The sequence below is a fragment of the Dioscorea cayenensis genome, unplaced genomic scaffold (assembly GCF_009730915.1).
Source record: "Dioscorea cayenensis subsp. rotundata cultivar TDr96_F1 unplaced genomic scaffold, TDr96_F1_v2_PseudoChromosome.rev07_lg8_w22 25.fasta BLBR01000463.1, whole genome shotgun sequence".
Lineage (NCBI taxonomy): Eukaryota > Viridiplantae > Streptophyta > Magnoliopsida > Dioscoreales > Dioscoreaceae > Dioscorea > Dioscorea cayenensis.
In genome coordinates this window covers 1-17,883 of record NW_024086854.1, presented here as the reverse complement: position 1 = coordinate 17,883, position 17,883 = coordinate 1, and the positions used below count along the sequence as shown (strand labels likewise).

Sequence of the window (17,883 nt, the reverse complement as noted above, 5' to 3'; positions counted from 1 at the left end):
GACCTCGTTTGTAAAAGCTGCATATATGTCAAGCGAAGCGGGAAATGTACATTATAAATATTACACAAATCATAACAATCGAAAAAACTATTTCGATAGTGTATACATCTGAAAATGCAAAACAAAAACAAAAACCCTAGCCGAAATCTCCATGAGACTAACAAAAGCCCCAGTGAGAAATCCCCTGCAGGACTTCGATATCTTCCAACAAAAGCAGGGAGCACAAAAGCAAAAGCAGAAAAAAATCTTTCTTTTATGTAGAGCAGGTTAACATAAAAACCATACTCGATACCTTAGATTGCAATCGATGAAATGCCAACTAGTTCTTGCGGGGGACTTCTCCTTCGAGATCTCGGGGTGGAAAGGGAAAAGGCGATGAAATGCCAATTACGGAGAGCTGCCGGTGAGAGACAACTTCGGAGGCGACTTGAAATGGAAAAGGCGAAGGCGTGAGTTGAGAAAAAAGCAATTAAAGCGAGCTCCGATAAATTACGTCTCTCGGGGTTTACCCTATGGAAAACCGCCACTTCCTCTCAAATCGCCCAGAGATGGTCTGCAGCCACGACTCCCGTACGAGGGCATTTTCAGTCCAAAAAAATTTGAAACTCACTCCGTTCGCATCCGTTCTGAGGGGTTTGGGGTTTGAAAAACATAGACTTTAAAAGGAGAGGGTTTTTGGGGATTGCAAAACTAACGGGGTGTTTTTGGCAATTTTACAAACTTAAAGGGTTTTTTTGGCAATTTCACCTTATTTGAATGATTGAAAAAAATAAAATGAAATAAAATAATGGGTGTTGGTAGTTAATAAAACGACAAAAAAAAACTAGGAAAAAAAAACTACATAATAGAAAAACATTATAAATATAATTTAAATAATAATTTAAATCCAGATAATTATCTGCTCCAAAGTTCAAGAATTGTAGTCTTTGAAGGACTTGCAAGTAATAAATATGATGAATTTAGGACTTAGCACAAAATATGAAAAGTCTTGGGGGTGTTTATGAAAAATAAAAATGAATTATTTATTTATTTATTCTCAATAGTTCGTCTCAAGAGTCATCGTCTCCGTCTCGTTCTCTCTCTTCTTTCACTCTTGTCTCCGATCGCGAGACCGAAACCCTAGATATTGTTATCCATCGGAAACTCCTCTACTATCGTTTGTATCGAATTCTTTTTTGTCGCAGAGTTTTCGGGATGATCTTGGGATGGCTAGGATGAGGAGGTAGTTCTCCGATCTAGTTCTCTTGGCTTATATTTTGATTCTTTTGTTTTTTTGTTGTTTTTATTTTTCTTTTTAATAGATTTATGTATATAATGTTGTGATTGGTATAGTGAGGATATGATTTTGTCTTTGTTGTTTAATTGGCTGAAGTTTGTGATTTGATGATTCTTGTTGGATTTAGGGTTTTGTAGTTTGTTTTTAGTGAATTTGTTTGGGAGGGAGAGTATGGTGAGAAGGGATTTGGCCTGCTTAACGTTATGGAAATTGTTCTTTCCCTGACTTTGAATGGATGATGATGACATGATTGAATCAGTGATTTTTATTTGGATTGGGTCTTGTGAGAAATTTGGAATGAAAATCATGGATAATGGGATGGATTAGAGGCTGGTGGAGTGAAATTTTCATTTTTCATGTATGAAGGGATTTAATATGGCAAAATTTTTATATCAATCTTTCATTCTTTGTTTGTGGAGTGAGAGAACAAGGATGATGTAAAAGGATCTTATTTAAGAATATAAAGGTTCTATAAGATGGAGGGATGGTGAAAGATGAAGAAAAGACAGGCTTTTTAATGAAGGTGCGGAGAGGCAGCTCCATTGAACAATACCAAGTTCATCTTATTTTTGTCCAAGAAAAAAAGTGCACCCAAAGTTGTTTTTCTGTTACAGATTGACTATTAAAAATCTTGGTTATTCTTCACTGACTATTGACGATAACCAATTCCAACCAGCAGAATCACAATGAAACCTAAGATTAGTGATGTATATAAAAGGAAAATTATCCAATGTCCTAGGCCACTGGCCTGGCGACTGTGAAATGTAAACAATATTAGATTTCTTTTAGTCAACTATCGGTGCCAAGCCATTGTCTCGAACTTGTGCTTAATTTGTTAAGTTCTTTATGGAAATGCTGATTGGTGGCGAAAGATGCCTCCTCTTGATGGAAAGTTTCACACCCATTGTGGCATGCTTCCTCTTCAAGTTCTGATGTGCTTTGCTTGTGAGACTGCCTTGGTTTCTTGCTCATATTTGTTCCTAAGATTCACTTGTATTTGCATAAGTATAGCAGCTAAAAATCCTTTGGTCCATTTTATTTTCAGCTACGTTTTCACATCTGTTTAAATAAACAAAAATCTTTCTTCCATTGATCCATTCCTTTTTCTTCTGCTCTGTTGCTTGATTTGCATGTCATCCTTTTTATCTGCAGGTTTCTTTTAATTTCTTTTGAAATGGTCAACAAAATAGACGTCTTTGGTGATGTATGGATATGATTGGATGTTCTTCGCCATGCAGTTGGCTTTTAATGGCATTCAAGTGGAAGAGACTTTAGAAATTGAACCCGTTCTGCATCAATCAACTACTACAGATGATTTCGAAGTGCTTCAATCTCTTTCTGAAATCAGATTGGTTGGGGAGGACGATGATCCTCAAGGACTTGATGCTGATGAGCATACCAATTTGGTGAATGCAGACTTACCACAATGCCGAATTTGCCTTGATACTGAAGGTCTTTTCCTATCATGATAGTTATATTAATGTTTTCCCAGAGTTGTATTCTTATGGGGATAGAGCCATGTAATGTAATTACTTACATGGAAAATCATTATCTTCTTCAAATTCCATTCATCTGTTTATCCATTGAAGTAGTTCTTGTTTTGTGCAGGGGATGATTTAATTGCACCCTGTCATTGTAAGGGCACGCAGAAGTATGTGCATCGATCCTGTCTTGATAATTGGAGATCAACCAAAGTATGATTTAGCACTTTTGACCTTTCTTGTTAAAACCATAATGAAGTGCACTTTGATAATTTTCAAATTTTCTTGTATACAAACTATTTTGATATGATTGTAATTAAAAATGATTTCTTCATCTTTTAGAAGGCAGCCCTACTACCTCTTCGCCTTTTTGTTGTCAGGAAGGTTTTGCATTTGCCCATTGTACAGAGTGCAGGGCTGTGTTCATATTGCGCGCAAATGTGCCACCTGATCGCTGGTGGTTGAGGCTGAAATTTCAGTTCCTTGTTGTGAGGGACCATGCTCTCATCTTTATTATTGTGCAGCTGGTAAGACACATATAATAGCATATCCAATATTAATTGTCATTTCTGTCTTAGCAAGGTTGGCCAACAATAGCGTTTGATGGATTGTGAGAAGTCCATGCCAGGCCCCCTAGATAACACAAGTCATATTTTGCAATGAGTTAGAAAACCCTTTTAAGATTTCTTTAGAAGAATTCCATTATCTTATTTCTTTCTTATTTCATTTAAGGTTTAAGACTTATACAGAGATTCCACCATGGTCCCTTACAATTATCTCTTATTGTGATTGGTTTGGAGTTGTTTTGATATTTTGCTGTAGCGTAGTTTGACTTTGATTTTTAATGATATTAAATGACAATTTTTTTAAAGATATAGCAAGCTTGATCTGATTTATTAGTTTTCAAGGTCTTCTGATATGTGCACTTCTAGCATATTACCTAATACCCAAATACACATTAAATGTCTTCCATTTCCTCTCTTCACCTGTTATTATTGCACTTTCCAACTCATCTTTGCCTGCAACTAGATAATAAAAACACCATCTCTTTATTAGCTTAATAGTAAGTTTGCAGCCTTATCTGACATTTAATCGTGTCTATATGTTGATGCTGATAGCTTTAGCTGCTTCGATTAGTCAGAGGATAATTGATAGTATTAGCATTGGAACTTCTGCAATCATTTATTCTAAGCACCAACACTATAGGTTGATTCTAGATGGAGCACTTCAATTTGTCAAGATCTAATAAAGAATCTCGGTAGTGTCATATCTCAGGCACATCTAAAATATCCACTCAGTTGCACTCCATAAATTTGGAGAAACTTGAGGGGAGTGAGGTAAAGTAAACTCCCTCCATGGACAAGCACAGGGCTTAGTGTCATGGCGCTCCCGATCGCACCAACGATCAGCCGTGCGGCGCTAAGGCAGAACCCTTACACTTAGTCACTTGACATTTTATGTCCTCTCTCTCTCTCTCTCTCTAATACACACACATATATATAATATTCCATGGTTTATTTCAAATGTTCTTGTCAGGTTGTTGCTTTTCTAGGTATGCTGGTCTACAGATTTTACGGTGAGGAGCTGCGGGAAATGTTCGGTTATGAGCAACACCCATACGGATTTTATTCAATGGCTAGTATGTTCTTTTTCCATGAAGACTTTTGCTCTAAATAATATAAGCAAACTCCAGTTTTGAAAATTCTTAGAGTAATACTATCAATTATACTATCAATTATAAAGATCTTGTTCCTGATGGAAGTCTTTTCTTACCTCTCTTATTGATGATAGACATTTTAATCAGTTGGAAAACCTTGCATGCATAGTGAGATTTAGTCCTAAGTTCTTTCTTTAATCCATGTGTATCATTCATGGTTTTACATAAAAGTAGCAGCCTAGCACACATTGTTCCTGCTAGCATGAGTCTATGGAGGGTATGTTATTTCGTTCATATAAGTCTTACCATTTCAGATTGCTAATATCAAAAGTTTTATGTTTTATGATGCAATTGCAATTCAACTCTAGTTTAATTTGGTCTACTTTTTGCTTGAATCTACCAGTATTGGCCGTTGTTTTGGTGGGCCTACTCTATGGATTCTTCATAGCCATTATTTGCGGGCAGAGAATAAATGAACGCCATTACCATGTTCTTGCAAAGCAAGAATTGACAAAGGTCCGGTAGGATTATATTTCCATTCTTAACATTTATGAGAAACACTCGAATGTTTTACATACTTTTTCACTGCCAAATAGTTTAAACTAACCTGTGCTGAATCCATGCGAGTCGTATTACATGCTTCATAATCAAAAGCATCCTATACATGTATTTGATTTTTATCCTTTATGGCTATCCTCTACTATCCATAACTCAAAAGTAGTCATGTTTTCAAAAAAGATATCTATATGTTTCTTGGAAATGACTTAACCGGGGATTTCCATTGATGAGTTCAGGAATATGTGGTGGAAAATAGAGATGACAATAAGGATCCACCACAGCTTGGTCCCAGTCATGTGACAGAGTTGAGAATGCTCGGTCTTTATTAAGCCATACCTCATCGGATTGAAGCGCATTCTCTGGTGAGCAATGTCTTATATGTCCCATATTAATCTTTTCTGACCCAACTTGATTCGCGTGTCATCGGTGCCATTTACATTTCAATAGAAACAGTGGTGTAGATCTATGTGATTTTGATGTACAAATGAATCTCATCAACCTTGCATATTTAGGAGCAATTAATTAACTGGTTCTTGATTGCAGCTGAAAAGAACGCCGCTTATTTGAGCCTTAAGATACAAGAAGACATGGGAGGAGTGGCGTGACAACATCAGATGCAACGCGCACACACTAGTTGAAACCTATAATCTGGTTGTATCTGTGTACACAAATCAGACTGCAAGGTGTTTGGTTCCTGAGTGCCAAGTCCTCTCAATGTCGTTCTTGTTATATGATTGTGTTTGCTTTTGATTCTTTAGCATCTCACCAGGCTCTAGGAAATGAAAGACTCCAGAAAAGTTGCATATTATTTCATTTTCCCAGCAGAGAAGCAAGAGCAATGTAAAGTTGATGTCATGCCAATGTATCATTGCCTAGTTTCTTGTAAATAAAGAGAGGGTTATTGAACCATTATGATTTCTATTTCGGTTCCTTGTTTTAGTTTTACTTTCTCAGTATTTCACAACAATGTTTGATTATTGATTGGAGGGAAACTTGTATATGCAAAAGAACACACACATATATATATATCTACCACCTCTAAAAATCAGTTGTGTTTCCCAATGGAACATCAATATTTATATTTTAATTTGGACCAAAATTTATTTTTATTCTGTTTTGCTGGAAAATGTTGTTTTCTATAATTTTTTTTCTTTTATTACCGTAGAGATACATGCACAAATACTGATCTTTCACCGAAGCATGCTTGCGAATAATACTGATCTTTCACCGAAGCATGCTTGCGAATACGATAGTTAACTATGTGCATGATTGCAATTGCATTGATGCATATATGCAAATTTACCCCAGTTATTTGCCTCAGTTAAACGTGCAATAACAGGTATGCAAACCACAAAGCAAAGATCAAACAACAGGTATGCAAACCACAAAGCAAAGATCAAACGAAGAATGTAAATAGTTTCTAGGTAAATTATTAAAATATCCCTGTTTAAAATGATCCTTGGTATATAACAGAAACAAAAGAAGAAGGCAAAAGAAATTACTATAACTCAGATGACATTGAACACAATGGCAGGGGTACAAGAAGCTGCTAGACCAAAATAAGAATAAATTCCAATAAGGATGATAACAAGTTTATATGTGACTAAAATTCCTCGAAAATTCAGCTGTATTTATAAGAAACTGGTTACAGTAAGATCATAATGTAAAATGAGTCCTGATTTGAAAATCCATTTAATCAATACTATAAAATTTTCTTTTATATAAAACTTTAAAAAAAAATACAAAGCTTAAATTCCTCAGGTAACAAGATCTTAGTCTTGTATATAACCATTCCATCAATGCTCACCTTTCTCTAACAAATTAACCAGTTCCTATATATAAAAAGATTATATCAAGTACATAAGGCTCAGAGTGAAGTAGCAAGTCTGAACATAAATATACAGAGAAACTCACCTCCACATACTTGGTGTGCTGTTCCTCCATCATAGACCACCAAATTTATTAATGAGTACATCATGAAGCAGGAAGAAGATAGGCATGAACTTCACAGAAAATCAAAGCTACCATCAGAATGTAGTATCACTGTCTTCATGTTTTATCTTCAAGTGAAGGGGAGGGCATGCTCTCTCTGCATCTATGAATAGATCATCCTTCATCATCATCAGATTGTGCTATCACTGCCTTTATGTTTTTCTTCACATGATGGGGAGGGTCACCTGCCATAGAAAACACTAGTCTAAATAGATGCACATGAAGATTTGGAAACGAAAAAGAGTGGTCCTAAACAATATTCAAGAAGCATAACATCCAGCTTAGATTTATTACACATGTGTGGGTAGTGTTACCCTTCAGAACAAAGAATATTAAAAAAGAATCCTAAATGAAAGGTGGAATGCACTCTTATCCCAAGCAATTGTACTGTTCATGAATGCATAACTGAATTAAGATCATAATCAAGAATGGCTGGCACCTTCTGCCAACTAATGCTTTTAAGTTTCTAACCAAGTGATTGTAAAATTCTCTCTTTATTTCTACATATTGATACACGAATCACCAACAATGCACACCGTAATTGAACTAGGGCAGAAAAAAAATGAATTAACACCAAGAGATATGCTATCACCATTTATACATCCAAACCAGGTTTTGCTTTTGCATCTAAATACTAAATCAACCAAAGCAAAGGCCTATCAGAAATAGATTCCGCAACAAAAACAGGTGTTGATAAAAGAAGCTAGAAAACATATTCTACCACAAGAAAATAACATTATCAGCATGTCAAATACTCAAAGAAGCCAAACAGTAAACTCTTGCAGATATTGGGTTATTAAACATCTTGAAAGAAATGCAGAACAAAAAAGCACATGCCAGAAAATACAAGTAGCTCTGACACTGTATTCCTCGTAAAAAAAGAAATAATTAATTTTTTAATAGAACCTATTTTTAATAAGGTTTAGTCTAACAGAACAAGGAAGCAACAAAATTCCATACAAGATAATAGCCATAAAACCACAATAACACATTGCCCATTGAGATTCCAGCAGCATTGATCTCTAAGGAGCATAAAAGATCGGTCAAGAATGGATAAAATTTCACTTCCCCCACAAGAATTATGAGGAATAAGAACTGCATTTTGAATGGTATTCCAATGTCAATCATGTCCTACAGATCATATCTTCATGATTAGCATTAGACAGAGAAAAGGTCCTGTTTTTACCATATTCAGTTTCGCATACTTTGTTAGGATAAGGTTCAAAAGATAATCAAGCCACACAGTTGCAAAGTGATTTGAATACGAACATTGACATGGCGAACAAAAAAAAATAGTACCAGAAATAAAATGGTTCCATTGTCATGTCAATGCTCATGTGTATATTGACCTAATCTCATCCAGTACAAGATTCACTAACACTGTTTAATAAGCTTAGACAATGACTCAAAGGCATATCAATTCCCATTCATATCAAGCATGACCTGTGAAACATTCTACTAACTTCAGATATGAAGTGCCATGGTCTCTGAAGCAGATTGCACTGCACAAGTTCATTCAACAACAACACACAAGGATGGAAATTCTTTCAAATTTCACAGAATTGTATGCAATCCAACCTATAATATTGGTAATTTCACATCACTAAGACTGAGCTCTAAAATCATAACTCAGTCATAAAAACATCAACTTTTCACATCATTAACACCCGATAATGAAAGGATTATTATTATTATTATTATTATTATTATTATTATTTTTTTATTTTTTTATTTTTTTTATTTTTGCGAAATCATTAACAGATAAGATCACAAATAAATAAAAAAAAGGCCATAAATTAACCTTCCAAGATCCAGCTTTCAAAACAGTACCTTGAACGAAGTAATCCAGCGAAGGCCAACCCCGCACCGATGAGAAAGACAACCGCTCCTCCTCCGACATCGGATTCGCAAGCTTCTCCACCAACTCCACAAGCCCCAAAGACGTCGGCCTGGGGGGAACCCAGTACGACGACCCAGGTCTAAAAGGGAGCCAATCCGGAGCAGCTCTACGAACAATGATTCCATGAATAGCATCCTCAAGGCGACGCACCCTCAAAACCTCAACATCCGCTTTCGAGGTCGCAGTTGACTCCTCTTCAAGGTCAATCTCCACGAGCTTCCCCACCACCTCCTTCTTCGGCCTACCGGAGCATCGACGGACGGTGAGGAGCCGTGCAGATGGTGATTGGATAAGGTTTAGGGTTCGGGTGAGAATTGGAGCCATTGGAGAAAGCGGAGAAAGCTCGGCGAGCCGGTGAAGCGGCGAACGAGTGATCTATTTATAAAAGCACAAAGAAGCAAGGATAACCGTACGATTGGTGATAAACTCGATCCCTAGATAACACTGTGACCTTAGATGTTGACACGTGTCTTTTTCGAGACGGATAGCGGTATTTTTTATAAAAGCCCCCGTGAATTTGTATATTGATCATTGTTTTTTTCTTTTGCAGTTTTCTGTAAATCCAAAGAGTTTAGGGGTTAGGATGCAAATTAGAGTGATAACTGATATGCATCAAATTTGTAGATTTTAGAGAATATTTATGAAAATAAATGCTGCAATTGTATAATTTTTTTTTAAATACCTATTTTTTTAAATCAATAATTATCTCATGCTAAACTTAAAGTTCATAAGGATAAATATTAGTTAAATTATTGAGATTTTTTTCTGATATATAAGTCTATTGCCTAAAAAATAAAAAATAAAAATCTTGTTCAAGGACCTTGATTAAAAGTTTCAGGGTTCAAAAAAATAATTTTTCAGACCTTTATAAGATTGTATTAAAGAGTAATTTTTATAATTTTCAAGGATCTATGTGCAAAACATTGACTAAGATGAGGACTTCTCCGGGTCTCGCAAACGAGAAAGGATCGAGGAAAAACTAGGGTTAGGGTTTGCGAAGCTCTCGGGATCGATCTCCAATGGCGATGAGGGCATTCTACAACGAAATCAAATCGATGAAGCTCCGGGAGGTTCCGGCATACTTGAAGCCGAAGTTCACATGGGAAAACATCAAGAAATCAGCCGACCAAGCCGTGGATCGGTACATCGACAAGTACATTGAGACGAGTTCTGTTGAGCCGCTGTTCCATGTCTGCATTGGAGGGATGATCTTCTCCTACTTTGTCGCGCTTCCCCATGAGCGTCGCCATCTTGAGCATCAGCAGCAGCATGGCGGTCATTAGAATCGGTTGTCCATTCTTGGTGAGCGCTTATCTCGATACAATAATATGATTTGTTTTCCTTGATCTGTTGTTTCGTAGGTGTTGAGAGTATAATTGAGAAGGTTTGATTGGTGTTTTATTTTGATTTTTTTTTCTGAAAAGATTAGAACTTGGTTATCCTTTTTCCTGATTGGATTATGAAATTTAAGGTTGTTGAAATCTTGATTCATTCGTAGTGGAAGTTGAGATCTCGAAATCGTTTCTCTACTGGAAATTACGCTTGGCTATTTAGTTGTTCTTATGAAATGTAGAATTGATTGATTGTTGTTTGTTCCATAATGGTGTTTTTTTTTGGTTCAATAGTGCTATATAATTGTCATGCTTCCTTGCTAACAAATATAATTGATTGATTCTAAGAGCTTTTTAGCATATCTATGATTCAACTGCATTTTGCCCATGATTGAGCAATAGAAAACATTTAAACGTCCATCAATCTAAATACCTAAACCTCTTTATGACAATGTAAACTAAGTTTTTTCTAGAAAAAAAAAAGAATTATAATTGAGGAAGGTTTGCCTTTTGAAATCCTTGAAGTCAAATAATGGATTTCCTTTTTGGCCTGCTTTATGCTAAGCACTATTTCCCTTCATCATAGAAGTTACTACAAAATTATTTTCACATATAGCATGCATTTATCATAATGTGAGATGCTCATTCCTCGTTACTAAGGTGGAGATTTTCAAATAATCCTAGTGGCTAGTAGTTTTACATTTAGATACAGAAGAAAACATCAGCAAAAGGCTTGAGCAGAGAAGATGTCTCAGTAAGGGCTACCATATATTATGCTGATGAGAATTTATGGTTCAGTGAAGCCCATCTCAGAAAACTACAATGCTTAAAGTGGTAGATTCTTATTTGAAAGCCTAGGTGCTGAATTAGATTTGAGATAACAATCTTTAATTTTCCAAAGTCTAATGGTAGCTTTTCTGAATGATCTTCCTAGTTCACATTTACTTAACCTTTAATTCTTTACCTGGTTAGAAGTTGAAATGGTTGTTTGTTGATTTCTCAATTCATTCATCAGAAGTTAAGATCTTGAACTTGTTGCTTTGCTGGATAATTGCTCAAATTTTGGTTTGCTATTTAGTTCTTCTTATTGGGACTGAGTATTGTTGACGTTGTCCCCTATTGTGGCATTGAGTCGAGGTAATGGTTCTCCCCTCATTCACACATACAAGAGATTTTAAATGTCATGCTGCTCTGTGCGATATATATAGGTATATACACACACACATAGGTTGATATTAGGAACACTTCAGCATGTGTATGACATAACTGCATTCATGATTGTGAAATGCGCGATTGAAAACATTTGATGATTGAACAATGTATAAAGGCTAGACCCTTTATTCTCAAATAAGTTAAATTTTTTAAAGAAAATAATTATATAATTTAATCTGGTTTATCTTTTACAACCTCTAAAGTTCAACATGGGCTTTCCTGTTTGCTTGCTTGGTGCTAAGCACTATTGTCATGTGACTTAAGACTTTCTACGAAAATATTTGTTCACCTCACACTTTAATTTTTGACAAAAAAATTTGTTCACCTTACTCATCTTCATGATGGTGTGAGATGCTCTTTCTAGAAGATGTTGAAAGGCTTCATACTGGAAGGTCTGTAATTTGCGTATTTTTAGCTCAAGAAGAAAACATCAGCACAGGGATTGGACAAGGAAGGTGACTCTTGCTGAAGGTCTCCTGATTCTCAGAATGCTGAGAAAATTCAATATTCTGTGAGGCCTCACTTTGAATGCTTCAAAGCTTAAGCGTAGGCCCCTTAATTACGGTAGAGATGGAAAGCTTTTAGTCTTGAAATATGTATCAGTAGTTTCTCTGAACAATGGGAATACTTGAGAATGCTGATGAAAAATTCAGTGAAGCCTCTTTTGGAAGGACCTTACTGTTGAAATCATCATCTTATTTGAAAGCCTAGGCCCCTTGAATTAGATTAGAGATGGCAAACATAATCTTGGAAAATATTACAGTAACTTTTCTGAATAATATAAATAGTTCACATCAGCTTGTCAGCTTGATCTTTTCCTTATGCTTCAACTGCCTAGCTTGACCTTATTTGATGATATAAGCTTTACATTACAACCTTATCTTATTTGGAACATGGCATATTTGATCTAAGCTTCTAGCTATTGCATCACCCTGATTTTCTCAAATTCTCAAAGGCAGTCACATACTGCAGTAGGCCAATCTAGGCTGGTTGAAAACTAAAAAAAAAGCAAGAAGCTAAATCAAGATTTGCCAGTCAGATATACAAATACTACCTGATCCCTTGCCTCGAATTTATGGAGGCATTCTATCTGTTCACAATCTGTACAAATTTCTGTGGTAGGTCATCATTTCTTTTGGGTGCCATGGAAGTTACTGTTTTCTTATGATTTTACTCCCTATTTGTTTGTTCAAGTTTGATTTAACTGAACTGTCAATCTGAATGATTGAACTTGCTACCTTTTTGTTTCTTAGTTCACTTTACCTGAGATGTCAATTTGAATGAATGAACAGTTAGCTGTTACATAATCAGGTAATAATATGCCATGAGATCAAGTTGTCCTTACCTATGAAGCCAAATATAAAATTTCAGACAATTATGTTCTTTTTCACTGACTCGATTCGTATTCCATTTTCACAGGGCCGATGTTCGCCTTCGGTTATTTCAAGCAAAGTGACACTTGGATTCGATCGTTTTCCCATCTTTTCCTTTCTGATTGTTGGAGTGAAAGACATGATTTTGCAGCCTTCCGTCATGTACTGCCAAATAAATCAATTTGTTTCTGTTATGCCAACTTCTTTATTTTTAAGATTAAAAAAAAACATGAGAAGAAATGCACACTTTCTTGAATAAGTTCAAGCAGTTGTTGTGATTACTGTAATCCATTCCCTGTTTCTTCTCTCTTTCCTTCAGGTCAATGTACTCTGTTTCTTTTTCTTTTTTTTTTTGGAAATAATTGTTCATTTGTCTTAAAAAAAAAAATAAATTAAATTGTTTAACTTTGTGGTTGCTCTAATCCCGAATCCGAATCAGTGAGCCGAGTATGATCTATCATCAAACCATTTATTTATTCAAAAACTTCAAAAAAAAAAGAATTTTTTTTTTTTTTTTTAAATTTCAATCCAAACTCTACATGTAAAATAAGAATGATATATAATAATTAATTAATAATTATAATCTAAGTTGGATGAGCTGCAAGAGGAGTGGTTCGGGTCCGAGTAGCTCGCGGGTTTGGATCCGTTACCTGAAATTATATTTTTTAAATAAAAAAAAGAAAATTATTATTTGTTAAAAAGTCATCTAATTTTTTTATTATTATTAAATAAAAGAGAAGAGAGAGAGAGAGAGAGAGAGAGAGAGAGAGCAAGGAGAGAAGACGAGCACGAAGGGCATTTGGAATAAGATTGCCGGCATTCGGAGATTTCTGGCTGTGAATTGGGCCCTGTAGAACCTCTGTGGTGATCTTGGATCCTCTCTTCCAGTTTCTTGATCTGTTCTTTTGAATTTTTTTTTTCTATATGGTTGCATTGTCTTTCTGTTTCTTGTGTGGTGAGTTTTCTCTCAAATGATTGTTTAATTGTTATTAATTTGTTCTCTGTTGATTCTTAAAGTGCTGGCTTTTTTAGAATGAGGGATTGTTTTTGGTTTTTGGTTTCTGTCTCAAGTTTTTCATGGGTTTCTTAGAGAAGGTTGTTGTTTTAAGTTATTTTTTGTGATGGGATTGAAGGGTTCTTGGAAAGATGGATCTTTTGGTTGAATTTAGGGTTATTTCAAGGAATGATTGATGGATGAATGAGAGAAGCTTTGATAGTCTTGATGCTCTTCTTTATGGATTGTGTTGGCTGCTTCCAAGAGTTGGAATATGGAGAAGGGATTAGATCCCATAATGGGTATTGATATATTAAGTATCAACTACAAAAAAGAATTCTTTTCAATCTTGATTCTTGAAAGTTTAGGACTTGGAGATGATAATGTGCTTTAGTGATAGGATGAGATTTAAGTTAGGATGTGGCATAAAGCCTTCTATTACTAATGAGTAGGTTCTTTCCTGTGGTTTTGAACAGAAATTATTGAAATGCGCGTCAATCTTCCAAGGTTAAGTAAAACAAGAAACAATAGTGTGAGAAGCAATTAGGAAGGATATGGATGAGGTAGCCTGAAGATCCCAAGATACATAAGCTTTAGATTTTGTTTATTATCTATGATTAATTTTAGGAAGCAAGAGAGATATCTTTGCAATTACCAAAGTTTATGCTGTCAAAATTCGGTCTTTGCCTTTGTTTTGTCCTATTGATTAGTCTTTATTGGAGATGAGATCTCAACCTGAATAAGGAAATGAATATTGAAGATGAACAGAATCAGGATTGTCCATCATAGGGCTTCATCAGTGATTTGATGCTTGATTGTTTTGGCATTGACCTGTAAAGTTCTATTGCTATGTGATTCTGCAATTCTGTAATTTTCACTTTCCATATGATGTATTTGATATGTTATTTTTACATTTTTTTTTTCTGTTCAGGTACCTAAGGGTTCCAACTAACTTATTTATGAAGTAGCAAATTTGAGATTGTTTTGATGGATCAACAATTACAAGACCATGATCAAAAGGAGAAAGAAACGCAGACTACTCAAAAGAGATTGATTTGCTACACTAAAAGACGTTCTTCCCTCTTCGACAAAGAGATCAATTCTAATCTGAATCCTACACCACAAAGTCAGATGAGGTTCAAGATTGCTTACCAAAGAAGATGCAAAGCTAAACCAAGATATCATACACGGAGGCGAGGAATGAGGAACACCATGCTTGAGGGCAAACCAAAATTAACTTTGCAATTGATCTCTGATACAAGCTTAGCTAAATGTCAATCTTCTTCAAAGATCCTCCCAGAGAGAACCACTTTGGGGGATAAGTGTCAGAGTGCAGCTGATATTGGGGAGTCTAGAATAATGGCCAGGCGGAGAAGGAGAAAACGGAAGAAAAATAATGTGGTTCGAGATGAAGCCTCTCATTTGCGGAGGAGAGCAAGGTACCTGCTCATTAAAATGAAGCAGGAACAGAATCTTATTGATGCATATACTGGAGATGGTTGGAAAGGGCGGAGGTATGTCAAAAAAAGCATTTGATAACTGGAAAATCAATAATCCAATCACATTTGCTCGTAAGGAAGGAATGCACCTGCCTCTCCTTATGCTTTCACATAATTTCTTGTGCGTTTTTTCTTAGTTGTTAAAAAGATAGGGTGATTCATGCTTTGAGTTTTGGCTACATAATTAATTATCAAGCATAAAATTTTAGTCATAACTCAACATATAGTTTCAGCTTACTGTTATTGATCCTAACATCGTGATTTTCATTATTTTCAAGACTTGATTGAGTTTTTAATTGTCTTGTGATATTTGAATCATCAATTAAATAACCCTATGCACTATAAGTATTTACATTTTGATGAGTTGGAAGGATTGCACTGGTGTGACAAGCTACTTTTTACACTTTTTATAGCCCTCTCAGTTAAAGTACGAGTAGTGCTGATGGGAAATCAAAGATAGTGGAAGTGGAATGTGGTTGAAGAGTATAATTGAGGGATGTATGTGTCTTTGAATATATGTATCTTTTGTATAGCACTTGCAAGGAAAGGACATTACCACTGAGAATGGTTATTTATTGGGGATCAGCACTTGTGCATGGGCTGCTTATGGGGTACAATGAAGTGACTACTGTAATGTAACTTCCAATTTTGGCATGACCTTATCTTATATAAGGTTTCTGGTGCTTCTTGCAAATTGTTCATCTTGAACATGTTTTAGTTTGGCAGTTCAAGTATTATATTGAAATGTCATTTATTTGAATGTACATTTGTAGCAATCAGAAAATTTTATAGAAGGTTAATTTGTCCTAAATATTCACTTACAGTCGAGAAAAGCTTAAGCCAGTAATGGAGCTGCAAAGAGCAAGGAAGGAAATATTGAAATGTAAACTCGGCATTCGTGATGCAATTCGCCAACTTGATTTGCTCAAATGTGAGGAAATTGTTGAAGATTCTGTGGTTGATGCAGATGAAAATGTTTCCCGTGAGCATGTATGTAAGAATCAACTTTCTGATGTTAAATAGGCATAAAAAATGCATTTCTTTTCTTTTTTATTCCCCCTTTCTTTTTTTATTTTAACTTCACATCTTGTAGTTTTATATAGTAACCTGTTAATGGTAGATCTTCTGCGCAAAATGCAAATCTCGGGAAGCTTTTCCAGATAATGATATAATGCTATGTGATGGGCGATGTAACCGTCGTTTCCATCAAAGATGTTTGGACCCACAATCAGGCAAAAGTAAGTCTTCATTCCTCAATATTTCCTGTAATATCTTGCTGATTTGAAATAGTTGCTATCAGGAGTTTCTTCTAAATCATTAAATGAACACTACCCAAATTTAATTTCTCATCAGTAGATTAATGTATTCACCTTACTGACTTAAGTATGTTTCCTAGTTCCCGGGGATCAAGGATGGTTTTGCAAATTTTGTGAGTGCAAGAGGGGGATTTTGGATGTCATCAATGCACATCTGGGCACCTGCTTTAGCGTGAATAGTGGCTGGGAGGTTTGTTTCTGGGAATGATGACCATCTTCAAGTTAATAAGTGTGGAGCTGAAAATGTCTGCCAACTAATATAAATATCTGTGGTCATATTTTGTTTGGATTACAGGATATCTTCAAGGAAGCAACTAATCCTGATGTTGATAATGCCTGTCTTAATTCCACTGGAGAGTGGCCATCTGAAGATTCTGCAGATGAGGATTATGATCCGGAGACAAATTGCAATAACCATAGTAGAACTGTAACTGATGAGAGTGAATCTTCTGATGCCTGCAGTTCAAGTGGTGTATATTACACATCTGATGAAGCTAGCTCGTATTCCAATAGACCCAGGAACCACTATTTGGATGGAACATTTGGTCATATAATCAATGAGCACTTTGTAGATTCTGGTGAAGCTGGTGACTGTGACATCACAAACTACCGAAGGCAAAGAAGGGATGTTGATTATAAGAAACTTCATGATGTAAGTACTATTTGTCTACTTCTATTTGGTGATATAAGATAAGATTTTTGCTTGAACACTACTGGTGCCAAATACCATTTTAGCACAAAGGATTTAGTGTGAATAACCTACCTATCTTGGGTGGGTGAACAGTGAAACAAAAATTTATAGATGATGTCAAATGTCATCCAGAAAATGTTATACCTGATTGATTAATAGTTAATGGCTGCAATATTGTCCTGATGTGGCAAGAGATGCACCGACGCATTGCATGCTTTTGTGAATTTTGAATAAATATCATCGCGCTTACAGCACATGTGAAAATCTTGCTGGCAACATTAGTGCTCAGGTGAACATCTGTGCATATGGGTAGGAGCATAGCTACATTCAAGCCTATCCTGAATGCAAAATGAATGAGATTTTTTTCATAGACTGTTGTGAAGTAAAAATTGAAGCATGCATTTCTTCCATGTCATTTGGCTTTATTTTTTTGAGTTGATTCTCTGATAACATATGGTTGCCCAATATTGAAGGAAATGTTTGGCAAAGAAAGAAGTGACAAAGAACAAAGTGAAGAAGATGAAGACTGGGGCCCTCATAGAAGGAAGCGGAGGAGAGACGCAGGCTGTGTTGACGAAAATGGATGTTCAAGTACAGCTGTTA

At 35.6% G+C, this 17,883-nt stretch overlaps 3 protein-coding genes across 5 annotated transcripts; 2 read left to right on the top strand and 1 right to left on the bottom strand.

Annotated features, from left to right (window-relative positions):
* Window positions 1-1,058: 1,058 nt before the first annotated feature.
* LOC120254468 (E3 ubiquitin-protein ligase MARCHF2) lies at window positions 1,059-5,911 on the top strand. Of its 2 annotated transcripts, none has more exons than XR_005534633.1 (8): window positions 1,059-1,222; window positions 2,429-2,728; window positions 2,885-2,970; window positions 3,138-3,284; window positions 4,294-4,396; window positions 4,818-4,935; window positions 5,209-5,334; window positions 5,516-5,911. XR_005534633.1 is itself a non-coding variant. In XM_039262566.1 (8 exons), exons 2-7 carry the CDS (start codon window positions 2,479-2,481, stop codon window positions 5,299-5,301), a joined length of 792 nt encoding a protein of 263 aa, XP_039118500.1. In that variant the 5' UTR covers window positions 1,059-1,222; window positions 2,429-2,478; the 3' UTR covers window positions 5,302-5,334; window positions 5,516-5,911. The 2 variants fall into 2 exon arrangements, 1 of the variants encoding a protein (XP_039118500.1); XM_039262566.1 differs by having other exon boundaries at window positions 4,818-4,930.
* Window positions 5,912-6,672: 761 nt separating this feature from the next.
* On the bottom strand, window positions 6,673-9,232 carry LOC120254465. 2 transcript variants are annotated; one of them, XR_005534632.1, is made up of 3 exons: window positions 8,795-9,232; window positions 6,887-7,149; window positions 6,673-6,804 (listed from the first exon to the last, which is right to left on the bottom strand). XR_005534632.1 is itself a non-coding variant. In XM_039262564.1 (2 exons), exons 1-2 carry the CDS (start codon window positions 9,186-9,188, stop codon window positions 7,079-7,081), a joined length of 465 nt encoding a protein of 154 aa, XP_039118498.1. In that variant the 5' UTR covers window positions 9,189-9,232; the 3' UTR covers window positions 6,673-7,078. The 2 variants fall into 2 exon arrangements, 1 of the variants encoding a protein (XP_039118498.1); XM_039262564.1 differs by having other exon boundaries at window positions 6,673-7,149.
* Window positions 9,233-13,529: 4,297 nt separating this feature from the next.
* LOC120254466 (pathogenesis-related homeodomain protein) lies at window positions 13,530-17,879 on the top strand (the record flags this gene model as incomplete). The annotated part of the gene is made up of 7 exons (XM_039262565.1): window positions 13,530-13,644; window positions 14,706-15,288; window positions 16,098-16,263; window positions 16,394-16,511; window positions 16,670-16,779; window positions 16,885-17,241; window positions 17,754-17,879. Coding segments are annotated over exons 2-7 (1,404 nt in total), but the record flags the coding sequence as incomplete, so codon positions are not given.
* Between the last annotated feature and the right edge of the window lie 4 nt (window positions 17,880-17,883).